The 13,301-nt window shown below is 33.2% G+C and overlaps 1 protein-coding gene across 1 annotated transcript in view; it reads left to right on the top strand.

Moving 5' to 3' along the window:
• Window positions 1-2,431: 2,431 nt before the first annotated feature.
• The window catches only part of LOC125057634 (thrombospondin type-1 domain-containing protein 4-like), a gene marked incomplete at its 5' end in the record, with an annotated part of 65,179 nt that continues 54,309 nt past the window's right edge, over window positions 2,432-13,301 (top strand). Inside the window, 2 exons of the mRNA XM_047661410.1 lie at window positions 2,432-2,577; window positions 12,614-12,737. Of these exons, the coding sequence (XP_047517366.1) occupies window positions 2,432-2,577; window positions 12,614-12,737 (270 nt within the window). The remainder of the gene's footprint in view (window positions 2,578-12,613; window positions 12,738-13,301) is intronic.

Consider the following 13,301-nt stretch of genomic DNA (forward strand, 5'->3'; position numbering starts at 1 on the left):
AAATTGGTATAATTAATTAAAAAATATTTCAGAAACAAAGTGTTTATTATTCTAATGCTTTATGTTATACAACATTCTTGTTTGTTTTTCTGGCTCGCATATCATTATATTATCAATATAATAACTCCGATCGAAGCATTTATTTTAAACGATATTCATTTTTCTTACATCCTCTTTGACGATATTTGCAGCACGCATTCTGTCAATGTTATGTCAAACGCCATAAGGTTACATCAAAAAGTTCGAATTGTATGGTGGTTAAGTATTCTTAAATTTTCTAATTTTCCGCGTATTTTTTTCTTTTTTTCTTTTATAAGAACCTTCTCCTGACAATTACAAACACAACAAAAAAAAATCAGACAAATCGGTCAAGCCGTTTTCGTGTTATGTCGTGAAACGGAAAACGGGTTTCATTTTTATATATAATATAGACTAGTGGACCCCACAGACGTTGTCCTGCATGATATTTAAAGCGATTAGGATATTAAGCAAACCAATTAAACCATTCCCAGATCCCCTTGAACACACACAAAAAATTTCATCAAAATCAGTCCAGCCGTTTGAGAGAAGTTCAGTGACATACACACTCACAGAAGAATTATATATATAAAGATAGATTGGTTTACATTCCTACCCTGAACTTTGTCTGGTAAGGCAGTATGTTGTGCAAAGATTCAATTTTGTGTGTGTATAGTATTTAAGGACTATTGTTTATATTGTTTCTTCTATAAACAAACAAATATCTTTATTTACATTTTCTATTTGTTAGAGAGCGAAGAGTGAAATGTCAAACTGTATTTTTACTGATGACTGCTATTAACTGCACAACTGATTTAAATAACAATTGTAAAACTTTACTTCTGAATCTACCGTGTCTAAAATATTACCGTACAACGTGTTTGCGGCAAATATTTATTCAAAACATCTTGGTTTTAATTGTGTAAGTGCTTAAGATTTGTTCTAATATTTGTTAAAGAGCAGTGTTGGCCTAGTGGCTTAAGCGTATGACTCTCAAACCTGAGGTAGGAGTGAGGAGCGCGTTCGAATCACGACACGGATTTTTTTTATTTTTTTTTAACACTGGCTCACACTGGCCGAAGCTGAACATGTGTCAGGCACAGATAAATGACAATCTAAAAAAACAGATGCTATCTGAGGCCTAACTGATACTTCGACTTCCTGCCTCTATACCACTCTAACCTCCGCTTGTCTCAGGGTGATAGGGATGTTGAGACCCAAAATTGTCTTAATTTAGTCAGACCAACGGGTATAAGACCCGACTTCTCCTGCCATCACATATATAGAGTGGTAGTACCATTGAATTTTTAATACTATATTTTCCAAACTTTGCCATAGTCATGGTAAACGCCCAGTAGGCTAAGCCGGTGTTAAGTGGGAACTACAATGATATGTGATACCTCAGTCAGTCTATACTGACAATGCTAGTTCCGCGCTGTATTTGGGGCCGTTCAAGTATTTCGTAAGCAGATTTACTGAAATGTATCCCCCCCCCCTCCTCTTGTCAGCAAAAGTAAGTAAAGCTTTCAAAAATAATAGTACCTACATAAACGTATTAATTCGAAAACGCATTTTGTTTTCAAGCATAGACAATTTGTGGGTAATATGTGTAAAGTAATTACCAAATAAGATAATCAAAGCACAAACGAACAAATGAATAATGTCATTAAACGCATTTCATTTTAAAATATATTAATTATAAATTAAGAAACGCTTGTTTAATCTGTGACTAATAGACAATAGCATTGACAAATGACAGCTATTAAATATCATAATCTAACATTGTCTAACAAACTGTTTCGTGGTCAGTCAAACATTGCATTAAAAATTGAATAATTCATGAATACAAGGGCCCTTTTGGCCAGTGTCGGCGTCGTTAAAACGTTGCCTAATGTCACATGTTTCATTTGCCAAACGGAGTTCTCGCTTACGTCAATGACCTATCAATATTCCCAATCAATATAAATGGTATGAACGACCGCGCGTTCTTTCTATTTTTATTAAAGAATAAGTGGACATTTTTTCATGTGTTTAAATTTTCTGTACCTACTTCCAATGAACTATCTTATTTTCTCTTATTTCTGTTACTAATTAAAACACAAACACAATACAAAATAATTATTTTTATACGAGAAAACCCGTTCCAATGTGATAAAAGACATAAGCGTTTATTGTAAAATATCATGATTAGTAGATATTACATCGTTACGATTGGAAGTAACCATTAAAAATTAAAATGGACAAGAAAAATGCAATTCGAAGAGGGAAACGTCCCTCTAAAGTGCTCGAAGAAAATTATTACGCCAAAAGTATAACTTCTAGCGCTTCCTACATAAGTACACACTAATTTATTGACAATAATGTAAGCTATAATCTGTTTGAAAGCAAGATTCTGACATGGCATTCAATGTGATTCCAGCAACCGAGTGATGCAACTCGAACGAATCAAACGAGTATGTATGCTTGGAGTTCCTGGGGTGCATGGAGTAGCTGCTCCAGGACATGTGGGGGTGGAGTCGCTGTTCAGGAACGACAATGTTTACCACGAGATCCTACCAGGTATGTATTTATTTTAATAATAATAATAATTTATTTATTGCAAGTATATGGTACAAAAATGTTAAGGTGGTACAATCGTAAATCGTTCGCATATTCTGCCACACACATTGGCGCGCAAATTTGTCTTAGGGAATTTTACATATTACATTATTAGTCAAAGTCAATTCTTATATTATCTGTATCGCACATATCATACTATAAAATAAAAATAAAAAAATAAAATATGTTTATTATGGAACATAAGATACATGTATCACTTATTCCACGTCATTAAATTTGAAGGCATCCCTACTCATCGGCAAAGAAGACAGAGGGGGTAGGCCGAGAGAAAAAGCCGGCGTAAAAAACTCTCGGTACTCTTTTAAAACAGCAAATCATCAAACAACACTTATTAAAACAAATATCGCAAATTAATTAGAAGTAGCCTGTCTAGCACTAGTCCCAGGCCCTTTTATCAACTAGATAATCGTTGACTTTATAGTAAGCCTTTTTACACAGCTTTTCTTTAATACATTTCTTAAATTTATTGTAAGGCAGTGATAAAAGAGCCTCTGGGATTTTATTAAAGAAGAGTATCCCTTTCCCCAAAAAAGAATTACTAACTTTAGATAGTCTAGTACGGGGAAATTGCAGCCTGCGTTTGTTCCGTGTATTAACATTGTGCGTATGTTCTATTCTAGTAAACTTATCACTATTTTTGTATACATACATAATATTTTCATAAATATATTGCGAGGGAAAGGTGAGTATATTAACTTCCTTGAATTTATCTCTAAGAGATTCCCTACATTTTAAATTATAGATTGCACATTGATATTAAATTTATATCAATTACAGTGTCTCACGCAAATAATCATTTATTGAATAGTAAATTTTTTCCAAAAGTAATACACCAAGTCGCTTTTTAAAGACTCTAGTCGGAAGATCTTTTAATTCTTTTGGTAATTTACTGTAGTTTAATTGCCATACAAAAGATGTTTTTCAAAAAGAGTTCCAGACTGATTTTTGGCACAGTCAATTTCTCCCCATGTCTACCTACTTCTTACCTTTAATTGTAATGTTCCTAAGTCTTTCTATGATTTTACTGCTAAGTAATCTGTAAAAGCCACCAGGCCACACAATAGCGGGCTCGAAATTCTAATCACAATCTGTCCAAAAAAAACTTTAGGGTTACAAGTGATGGATCTTTATTCGCATGATCGTTATTTTGTCAAGATCGTTTTTGTTCGTTCCAGAACTTGCACTCAACGCTATGAAGGTGTGTCTGTTTCACAATGTATGGATAAAGTACCTAATAGCTATGTAATACATAAATTATTTGAAAGATAAATTGTCCTATTTGACACTTCATCGGACTCATAACTTATGATGGACTTTATGTGACGAATAGCGCTATCTGACAGTCGTGAAACGCAACAATAGTGTTTATCCTACCAATAAGTAATAAATAGCTAATTTGGAACTTATGTAGAACTTATCCGTACATTGTGAAACAGACCCTAAAGATCTTAATTAAAAACGATGTTAAATTTAGTTTAAAAATTAAGAGGTTACAATCTAATAAGTACTTCATTATACCACACATTATCTTCAAATCTTGCGTACGTTGTTTCTTTATTACTTTCGTCTCATTAAAAGATTATCTATTAAGACTAGTAATTTTGACTGTTGTAATAACATTATTAGAATCTTCACACATTAGTTTTTCCCAATGATGAAGTATTTTTATATCGAAATAGTTCATTACGAAGTATTGTATTTGATATATATACATATATGCCGTGTGTCAAAATCTAACACATTTTTGACGTAAGTGAGATTTATCACTAAGTCTCGTTCCGAAATCTTACCATTGGTATATACATATTATAAAATTTAAGATATAAATGTCGCATCACTTAAAATCTATATGAAATGTTATATGATAACATAAAGAATATCTATATATATTCTTTCTATATATTATTATATTTATTATTTATTTTATAATATCCGTTCTTTTCTAATGTTAGCTCTTCTTGTCCAAATTGTGCCTATTTTTCTCTCTATATCGTATACCCATCTCTTGCTCTTTCTTCCTCTTTTTCTTTCTCCATCTCATGGTGGCCATTCTGTAAAAAAATTGTCGTATATGACACATGGTAAGATACATAAGTTGAACACCGAACCTTTATTGAAAGTAATTACAATGAAATAAAAAAACCATACAAATTTGAAGTCATAGGTCCGCGAGAGCTCAAAGATAACTTTATAACTGTGGTGCGCGGACGCATCATTGATCATAGATCACAATGATATCTAATGATACGCTGGATCGATAAAAGGATCCGTGCCCACCGCGGGAGAGCCTACAGCGCTTTGGTCACTTCACATCGCTACTATTGGATCTCGTAGTTGAAATCGAATCGAGAATGTGAATAATCGACTTCGTGATGGTTAAAACATTAGAAGACAAACAAACGCAGGTGCTTTACGACACATGTTTGTATGAGCTGTTTAAATGTCGAACATAATATGGTAAAATTTGTTAATACAAAATTATATTTTATTCAATTGTGTAAGATCACTACCGGTGGTTAAGGTGTTTCTAAATTGTACAGAATGCTTCCGAAATACTTCTAACAAATTTATAAACTTTACCTACATAATTTAAATATTAATAATTAAAAATTCATAAATAGAAATTTAAAGCAAACCTTAAAAGTATGGTCCCTGTGGCACTGTACCTTTGAAGCGTCGAAGCATTTCCTTGCTGTATTGCGATACTTATGCGTTGAATGAGGTAAGCACCAGCTCTGGGCCACCATACTATCTACCAGGCACCTTAAACCCCACAGCCCAAGTCTATATTCCAAAGAGATATATGAATATGTTATTATCAAACGTTTAGAGCAGTGTCGGTCGAGTGGCTTCAGCATGCAACTCTCATACTGTGGTCGTAGGTTCGATCCCCGGCTGTGCACCAATGGACTTTCTTTCTATGTGTGCATTTAACATTTGCTCGAACGGTGAAGGAAAACATCGTGAGGAAACCGACATGTCTTAGACCCAAAAAGTCGACGGCGTGTGTCAGGCACTGGAAGCTGTTCACCTACTTGCCTATTAGATTTAAAAATGATCATGAAACAGATTGAGAAATCTAAGGCCAAGACCTAAAGAGGTTGTAGTGCCATTGATTTATTTTTTTACTATCAAAAATTAGGTTTTTTATTTGTGTGTAAGGTTGGCTAAATTCATGAAATAATAAAGTGTTCATGTATTGGTTCGAGTTTTAGTAGTTGAGGTAAATGTCCAATAGGAACAGCATGAGGGGCGACGGCGTGTCTTTGTAACGAAGACATCATAATTTACTAGTGTACTTTAATTTACCAAAAAAAAAACTCAAATTCGTTGACACTTAACCTTAACTACAAATGTGTATTCTTTTTTTTATTATTACACGGCCAATGACTATGAGGAAAGTTTAACAAAAATGGACTACATCTAGTGACTTTGCATATTTTTTTTTTCTTGAAACCCTAATTAAGTTTGGTGGCGGTTTTTGTATGGATATGTTCAAATAAAACAAGTTTGAAGCTTGGTAACAACTTTAATGGTTTTAAATATGAGCTTATAACTAACATTAAATTACGGGTAGTTGCGACGCTGATAAAAACTAACTTGGCTTATCTAAGTTCACAAATATAAGTGTCATTTCACACTTATATTTGTGAACTTAGATATATATATTGGACATTATCGGAAATGAGGTTCTTAAAGTATAATTTATGAGTGTGTTTAAACTAAAGGGCCTAATGTACGATGATTATTTACATTTTGTTTACGCTTTTAATTATTACCTAAAATATTTACATGTAAATTAGCTAAAGTTAGCATAACTCCCTGCATAAGCAAATTCTTAGTCAATATTTATTATCTGGTATATTGTGTTATTTGCCTGTGTAAATTAATTTTAAACCATCAAATTATATAAACGCAGGCACGAATTATCTTCGCCTGTAGGTTCTTCGTATTGTACAGGTATTTGGAATATTTCCTTTGATGAAACCTTTCACATTTCCCACGAACCTAACGTGAGGATTGAAATATTTTCTCCTGTTTAGAAATGCTTTTAAGCTTTTACTTATTGCCAAAAAAGGAGCATATTAAGGTTCACTGAGTGTTCTTTGGAATAAGCTCCTTATTGCCAATACCATGATCTGCAAAAATAACCAATAAGTCCATTCTCAACCAACTAAAGATTTTAAATTTATTTAAAAAGCTTCTTTTTGATCATTTTTTCTGCCTCGTAATTAGCTCTATTTATATATATAAATTATTGTGACTCAGTTAACCTTTTGATTGGCTTTTAAATTTTTGTATATATTTTTTTCTTTACATTTTACTTTATTTTATTTTAGTTATTTACGTGTTATTTAGTTATTTTTATTAATTAATTATGCACTTCTTGTACTCTAACCTCTGTAGGTGTTTCTTTTTCATTGTTCCACATTAGGGTTGCCTGGAAGAAATCGCTTGTTAGCGATAAGGCTTTCTTTATAAGGCTTTCTTTATATGTATGTTTTTGTATAAGGTGATAAAGTGTAAATAAATAAAGATTATCACAAGACTGTCAACGATAATATATAAACGGGTACTTAGCTACATTGGACATATTACCAGCAGAGACCTGAACAGTCTGTACAAACTGGTAATGGTAGGGAGGAATTATGGCAGCAGAAGCCGGGGGAGCCCCTACGACCGACCAAATTAATTAACGCCCTGAGACAAGTGGAAGATAGAGCTGTGTGGAGGCAGAAGTTGACGTAGGACGACGAAAGGCCTGACTTTCAGTAATGAAGACTACGAAGAAACAGAAGAGTCTTCATAAGAGAGAGTTCAGAAAACTGAATGTCAAATTAACATCAAAAATATAATGGATGACCAAAATCGGCCATCAGTTCTTAGGCAATGTGCCCCGCCCATTGCTATTTAAGCTTATACTTACTTATGATAGGTACTAAAACAAAGTTAGTCTAGCATCCGCCAATCTATATATTATATATAAATGTATTGTTGGTTTGTGTACGCTTCAAAAACTCAAAAAGTTCTGCACCGATCGATCTGAAATTTTAGCACGATATATAATCCGCATCAAAGATTGTTTTTTATCATTTTTTTCCAAAAGTATTGCAAAATTAAACTTATATGACATGTATTCTTTGTTTCGTTTCTCATTACACAACCATACAATCACAATGTGCCACTGCGAAGAATGTCGGGGTACAGCTAGTTTAATATAAAAATATCTCTCGCAATAATAAACATTGTTCATCTTTCCCATCATTAATACAGACCTAGCAGACGAACTCATGTATTAAAAACATCGCATTCAAATAGGCCCATTTCGCCACAACCCTTTGACCCTTGAAGGTAATACACAAGACGTACTTTGATGGACGGACAATAATTTGAGGGCTTTTGCTAATGTATGATTGTTATCTACTTGTTCCGTATTTGTTTGGGCCATTAGATGAAATGCTGAGTCAGCGTGTATCGTTTTAAACATGAGACGACTAACAAGACGTGTATGTGTGTATGGTTTCATCACGGGATGTAATTGTTGGGATATTTAGTGAAAGTTGTGTTTGAATAAAAGCAGTGAGGGCCAGCTTGAGCGTGTGACTGAATGCTGAAGGCGTAGGTTCGAACCCCGGTTGTGGAACTTTTCTAAGTGAATTCCGCTAATACGGTGAAGGAAAACATCGTGAGGTAATCATGCCTTAAGCCCAAAGAGTCGACAAGACGATAGAAGACAGATCCCAAATGTAGGAAAAACATCATCAATGAAACAGATACAGAAATCTGAGACCAAACCCCAGAGATGGAGTGCCACTGGATTTTTGGGTTTAAATATACACGTGATTGCGGTTTTTTTCAATACCGTGGTAACAAACTGATAAAGGTGATTAAGGCTATTAAAATGTTGTCTTTTTTAACATCATCATTTGTTAGCAGTTACTAATTTTTAACAAACATAATTTATAATAATTATTATAGGTACTGTTCATAATAAATATTTAATTGTATTTATATTTTAAGTTCTTTTTTTTAATTCTGACTAATTCAAAACCTTAATAGTGTTAATAGTGTGTTCAACACCATAAAAATTTCTAGGTAAAAAAAATTTTCGGTTCATATGTTAAAATTTAATTTAGTTTTTGTTCCGTTTGGGGTAAAGACTCTTGGACCGTGTGTTCCAAGTGCTCAGGCGCTAATTAAAGATTCAAGTTGGCCCCAAGGCTGGTGCTTTCCTAGCTCAAAGAATAAGTATCAAAATACAGCAAGTACACTGCCACAGAGAGAATTTTTTTAAACTATTATTATTATTACTGTGTAGGTTAAAATGATTGTTAATACTTTATATTTGTGTGTTGAAAATAAAGTTTGTTATGCATTTAAGCGATATGATGCAAACCGTATCTTACTTATATTCAACACAAAAACCATTACAATAATACAATTATTGTGTAAGTTTTGACAATTGAAAATAGATTTTAACTATGCATTAGTAGCGGAACAAAACGTTTCCGACGTGATTTAATGATTATTTTAACAGGCGCGTGCGTCACTAAAACAATAAAATTAACAGTAAATGTGCACACCGGGCCAATAGAAATAATTATAATTACATAGTAAGCTATATTACCGCCGTATATATTTATATCAAAGATACTTTTTTGGGTCTTGGCGTCTCTATCTCTACCTTGGCGTCTAGCGTTACACGACAGAGCGCTTTTCGAAGCCGTTTTCGTAACGTAGAGACTTCTTGCTGCGCATCACCTCTTTATAGAACCAGCTACCATTCCAGATATTTCCAAACAGTTAAGACTAAAGGGCCTGTGAGAAGAGAGTAACCTTAAAGGCCGGCAACGCACTTGCACACCTCCTCGTGTTAGCACTTAATTTTAAGTGTCGGCTCCAGTTCCATAAAAAACATATTAAACCATTTCCATATACCTGCTTCATTATTTACCTATATTTTACGTGTGTATTATAACTACTAAACCTATTTTTATTTTTGAAAAGTTGATACCTGATTTAAATCAGAAACATCGAATCACTTCGATGTAATGTTTACATACAATATAAAATTACGAAATCTCGCTTATACGAAAAATAATAATATTTTACATTATATAAAATGAACGTTATCACTGCGCAAAGGAAGCAGATAATAGCGTACCTAGAAATGTCTAGTAGTTAAGTCAAAGATCTAGGGAAGAATTTTTTAATTGAGTTAACAATTCAAAGTTACCATTCCCACGGTTATTTTTATCCATTGTTTACTACCGCACCTTTTGCATCTTCTACCGCATTTACCATGGTGAGTGTTCAGAGGAGTTGTTCGGATTAATACCTGCAGCTGAGTTTTATCATCGGACGTCGAGGCAGATTACGAAATTCCACCCGTATCACCCATTGAAGTCCGTCGTTCTTTAAGGCAGTTTTTGCCGCGCACCACCAGCAGCTGCGCACTAAAGCCTTTTAAGAATTGGTACGCTCTTTTCTTGAAGGACTCTAAGTCGAATTGGTTCGGAAATACTTCAGTGAGCACTTGGTTCCACATAGTGGTTGTATTGTTTTTATTAGCATGGAATTAGAGTGTCTTTATTATTATTATTAAACTAAAAAAACATTAAAATTATTTACCAGAAATATAAAACAAAAGTTTAACGAATCATTTTGAAACACTATTGATAAAATACCTTTAATACGATTGTGTAATTACGACGCAATAAAACAATGCAGCGACCGGTATTAAACGCACAAATCATCATTCACAAAACCAATTGCAGAGTCATATGAGTTTAATATTAATTACAAGGAAACAATAGCTTTGCTTTCTGTGTATCAGTAACACAGAAACAAACAGCTTACAAATTGAAGTAACCAAAACATTCATTATGGGATAGAATTTTATCATAGTATAGATAGTATCATTGTTATCTTCTATATATATAAAAATGAAACCCGTTTTCCGTTGTCACGACATAACATGAAAACGGCTTGACCGATTTGTCTGATTCTTTTTTTATAATATTCCTTGAAGTACGAGGATGGTTCTTACGGAGAGGAAAATTAAAAAAGTTGAGTGAAAAAGTCTAAAAACAACACTTTTCTATATTCCCATACAAAATATTCGTAATAATATTTAAAGGCAAGTTGAACTTTAATACCATATCATAAAGTTCAAGTGTTAGTGTAATGTATTTGTTTTATTATACTATATACTGTATAGTTAAACTTTCTTTTTTTTTATCTTACTAGCTAGACCGGTGTCCCGAATAGCAGAATAAGTATTTAAAAAAAATAAAGAATCGACTGTTAGGCGGTACGATGTTCGCCAGGCCAGCTAGTTATATATATAATTTTTCTGTGAGTGTGTATGTCACTGAACTTCTCTCAAATGACTGGATAGATTTTGATGAAATTTTTTGTGTGTGTTCAAGGGGATCTGGATCTGGGATATGGTTTAGATTCACAAATCAGCCCGCCAGATGGCGCTGCAGTCAGTACTTTCATACTTTGCTTTACTAATCGCTTGAAATATCATGCAGGACAACGTCTGTCGGGTCCACTAGTAATTATATAATTTCTCTGAAAGAAACAAATAATATGAAATAGTAGTGTTAGGCTAAATTGAACTGTTTCGGCCTAGTGGGCTATGCTGAAAATCCTAGCTTCACTCGTTTGGATTTTTCTGCAATTCTGATGTGCCCAATTTACACTAGCTCGTACAGTGATAGTAAATATCACGTGGAAATGGCATATAGACCTAAATATAGAGGTTTTTCAGGTAGGTGATGATTGTTATAAATGAAATAAATATCAATGAAACAGATAACAGACATTGCCAGTAAATGTAAAATTAGAAGCATTTAATATGTATTCTGACGTTCATAAGTGTATATTGTGTTACCTATATGAATAAAAAAATTTGATTTAGACTTTGAGATAGAGTCTGAGGCCCATATAGGGCTTGGATCATATTTAACACTTACAGCAACCTCTGACTTAAAGTTTTTTATATGAACTTCGCCATATAAAAATAATATGTTTTGGCGAAACATTAGTATTTTGAAGGCTAGCAACCCAAACACTATCAGTGTGTCCATGAGCTGCGGTGGCTGTCTTTTTTAGCTTTTCCTTAGGCTAGTTTGTCCTCCATCAAAAATATTTGTAGTAATGTAATAAAACCACTATTTATTCGTCATCCAAAGCGATTCAGCGTCTATGATACTATACACAAAATACATTTCATTAAAAAATAATATGGTGTTGCCATCATAAAAGTTAAAAATAATAAATAGTAGAAATGTTGCCCTTACAGCTAGTATAATTATTTCTGAGATTTAATTACAAAACCGTTGCCAACGGACAGCTTTAAGATCGTAACTTTTTGCGTATTACGCTTTTAAAACACTTTACGTTCTGTAATTTATGACGTCAAGTATCTTTTAAACATTTGTATATTCTTTAAGATTGTCGAATAAACAATAGATACGAAATAGCTTCATTTTATTTTCGTTTTGAGGTTGACAGTTGACCAAGACTGTTCACTGTAAGTTTTTGTCTTTTAAGTGTTTGCAGATCTATTTTTACTTGCGGTTTATTTATTATTTTTGAAAGCACATAGAATATCCTCTCTACTACCGTAAAAAATATTGTTCAGGGCAACGTAACTCAAAAGCCGGTTTATACGTATTTTTTTTTCAACTTTCGGCAGACAGACATAGGTATTATATAAGGAAAAAAAACAAGTTTTAATGTGACAAGCACTAAATAGACAAACATCACGAAAATTTCATGTGCTGTAACCCTCGGATTAAATTTTTTAAAACCATAAGAAATATATGTATATCTATGTCTAAAAATATGCGCATGCGTTTTTAAAAACTACAAATAATTAAACTATAAAAAATTGCAAACATATTATTGAAACCCAAAACACAAATTACATTATAAGTTTATGAACTAAATTTTTGTTTTTTAGGTGGAGACGCAGTAGAAAAAGGAGGAAACTCGTGAGAAGTATTGACCGGCTTCGAAGAGCACGTGAGACTCATGTACCAGACTGTCCAGGTCTGGGGAAGCGCTATCATGAATGTAATACAGCGGTGAGTGGATTGTATTAAACTGAGGTTCTTTTGGTTATCACAGATATAGAGAGAGACAGAGAATGTAAAACAAAGATGCAAGACGGAACGTTTGGGTCAATTGTCATACGGACGTAATAACATGTAACGTGTTAACTTGTACTAGAGAGAGAGAGAGAGCTAGAGATGCCGTTGACCAATTACAATAGAACACACAACACTTTTATTTGTGTATGTGTTGTTGAGTGCTTAACTAAGAATGTAAGATATGGAAGTAACAATTACAGACAATATTAAACGAAATAATTCAACATAAAAATGGATGGATATTAGTTTTAATCTTAATAGACTTTTTATAATATAAGTTTAATCTATACGAGGTACGTACTAGTACGTAAAACCATTTTCGTTAATGACAATTGATTCAGGTCCAGACATAGACATAACATTTATTACTTACAAAACACACACACACAAAATAACATTATTCAAAAAAATAAAAAATAATGAGATAATAAATTTTTTCTTAGAACAAGGTACGTTTTAAGTGTGTAATGTGTGTGTGTTGTGATTGTAATTGGCCCT

This window comes from Pieris napi, chromosome 2 (assembly GCF_905475465.1).
Source record: "Pieris napi chromosome 2, ilPieNapi1.2, whole genome shotgun sequence".
Taxonomy (NCBI): Eukaryota; Metazoa; Arthropoda; class Insecta; order Lepidoptera; family Pieridae; genus Pieris; species Pieris napi.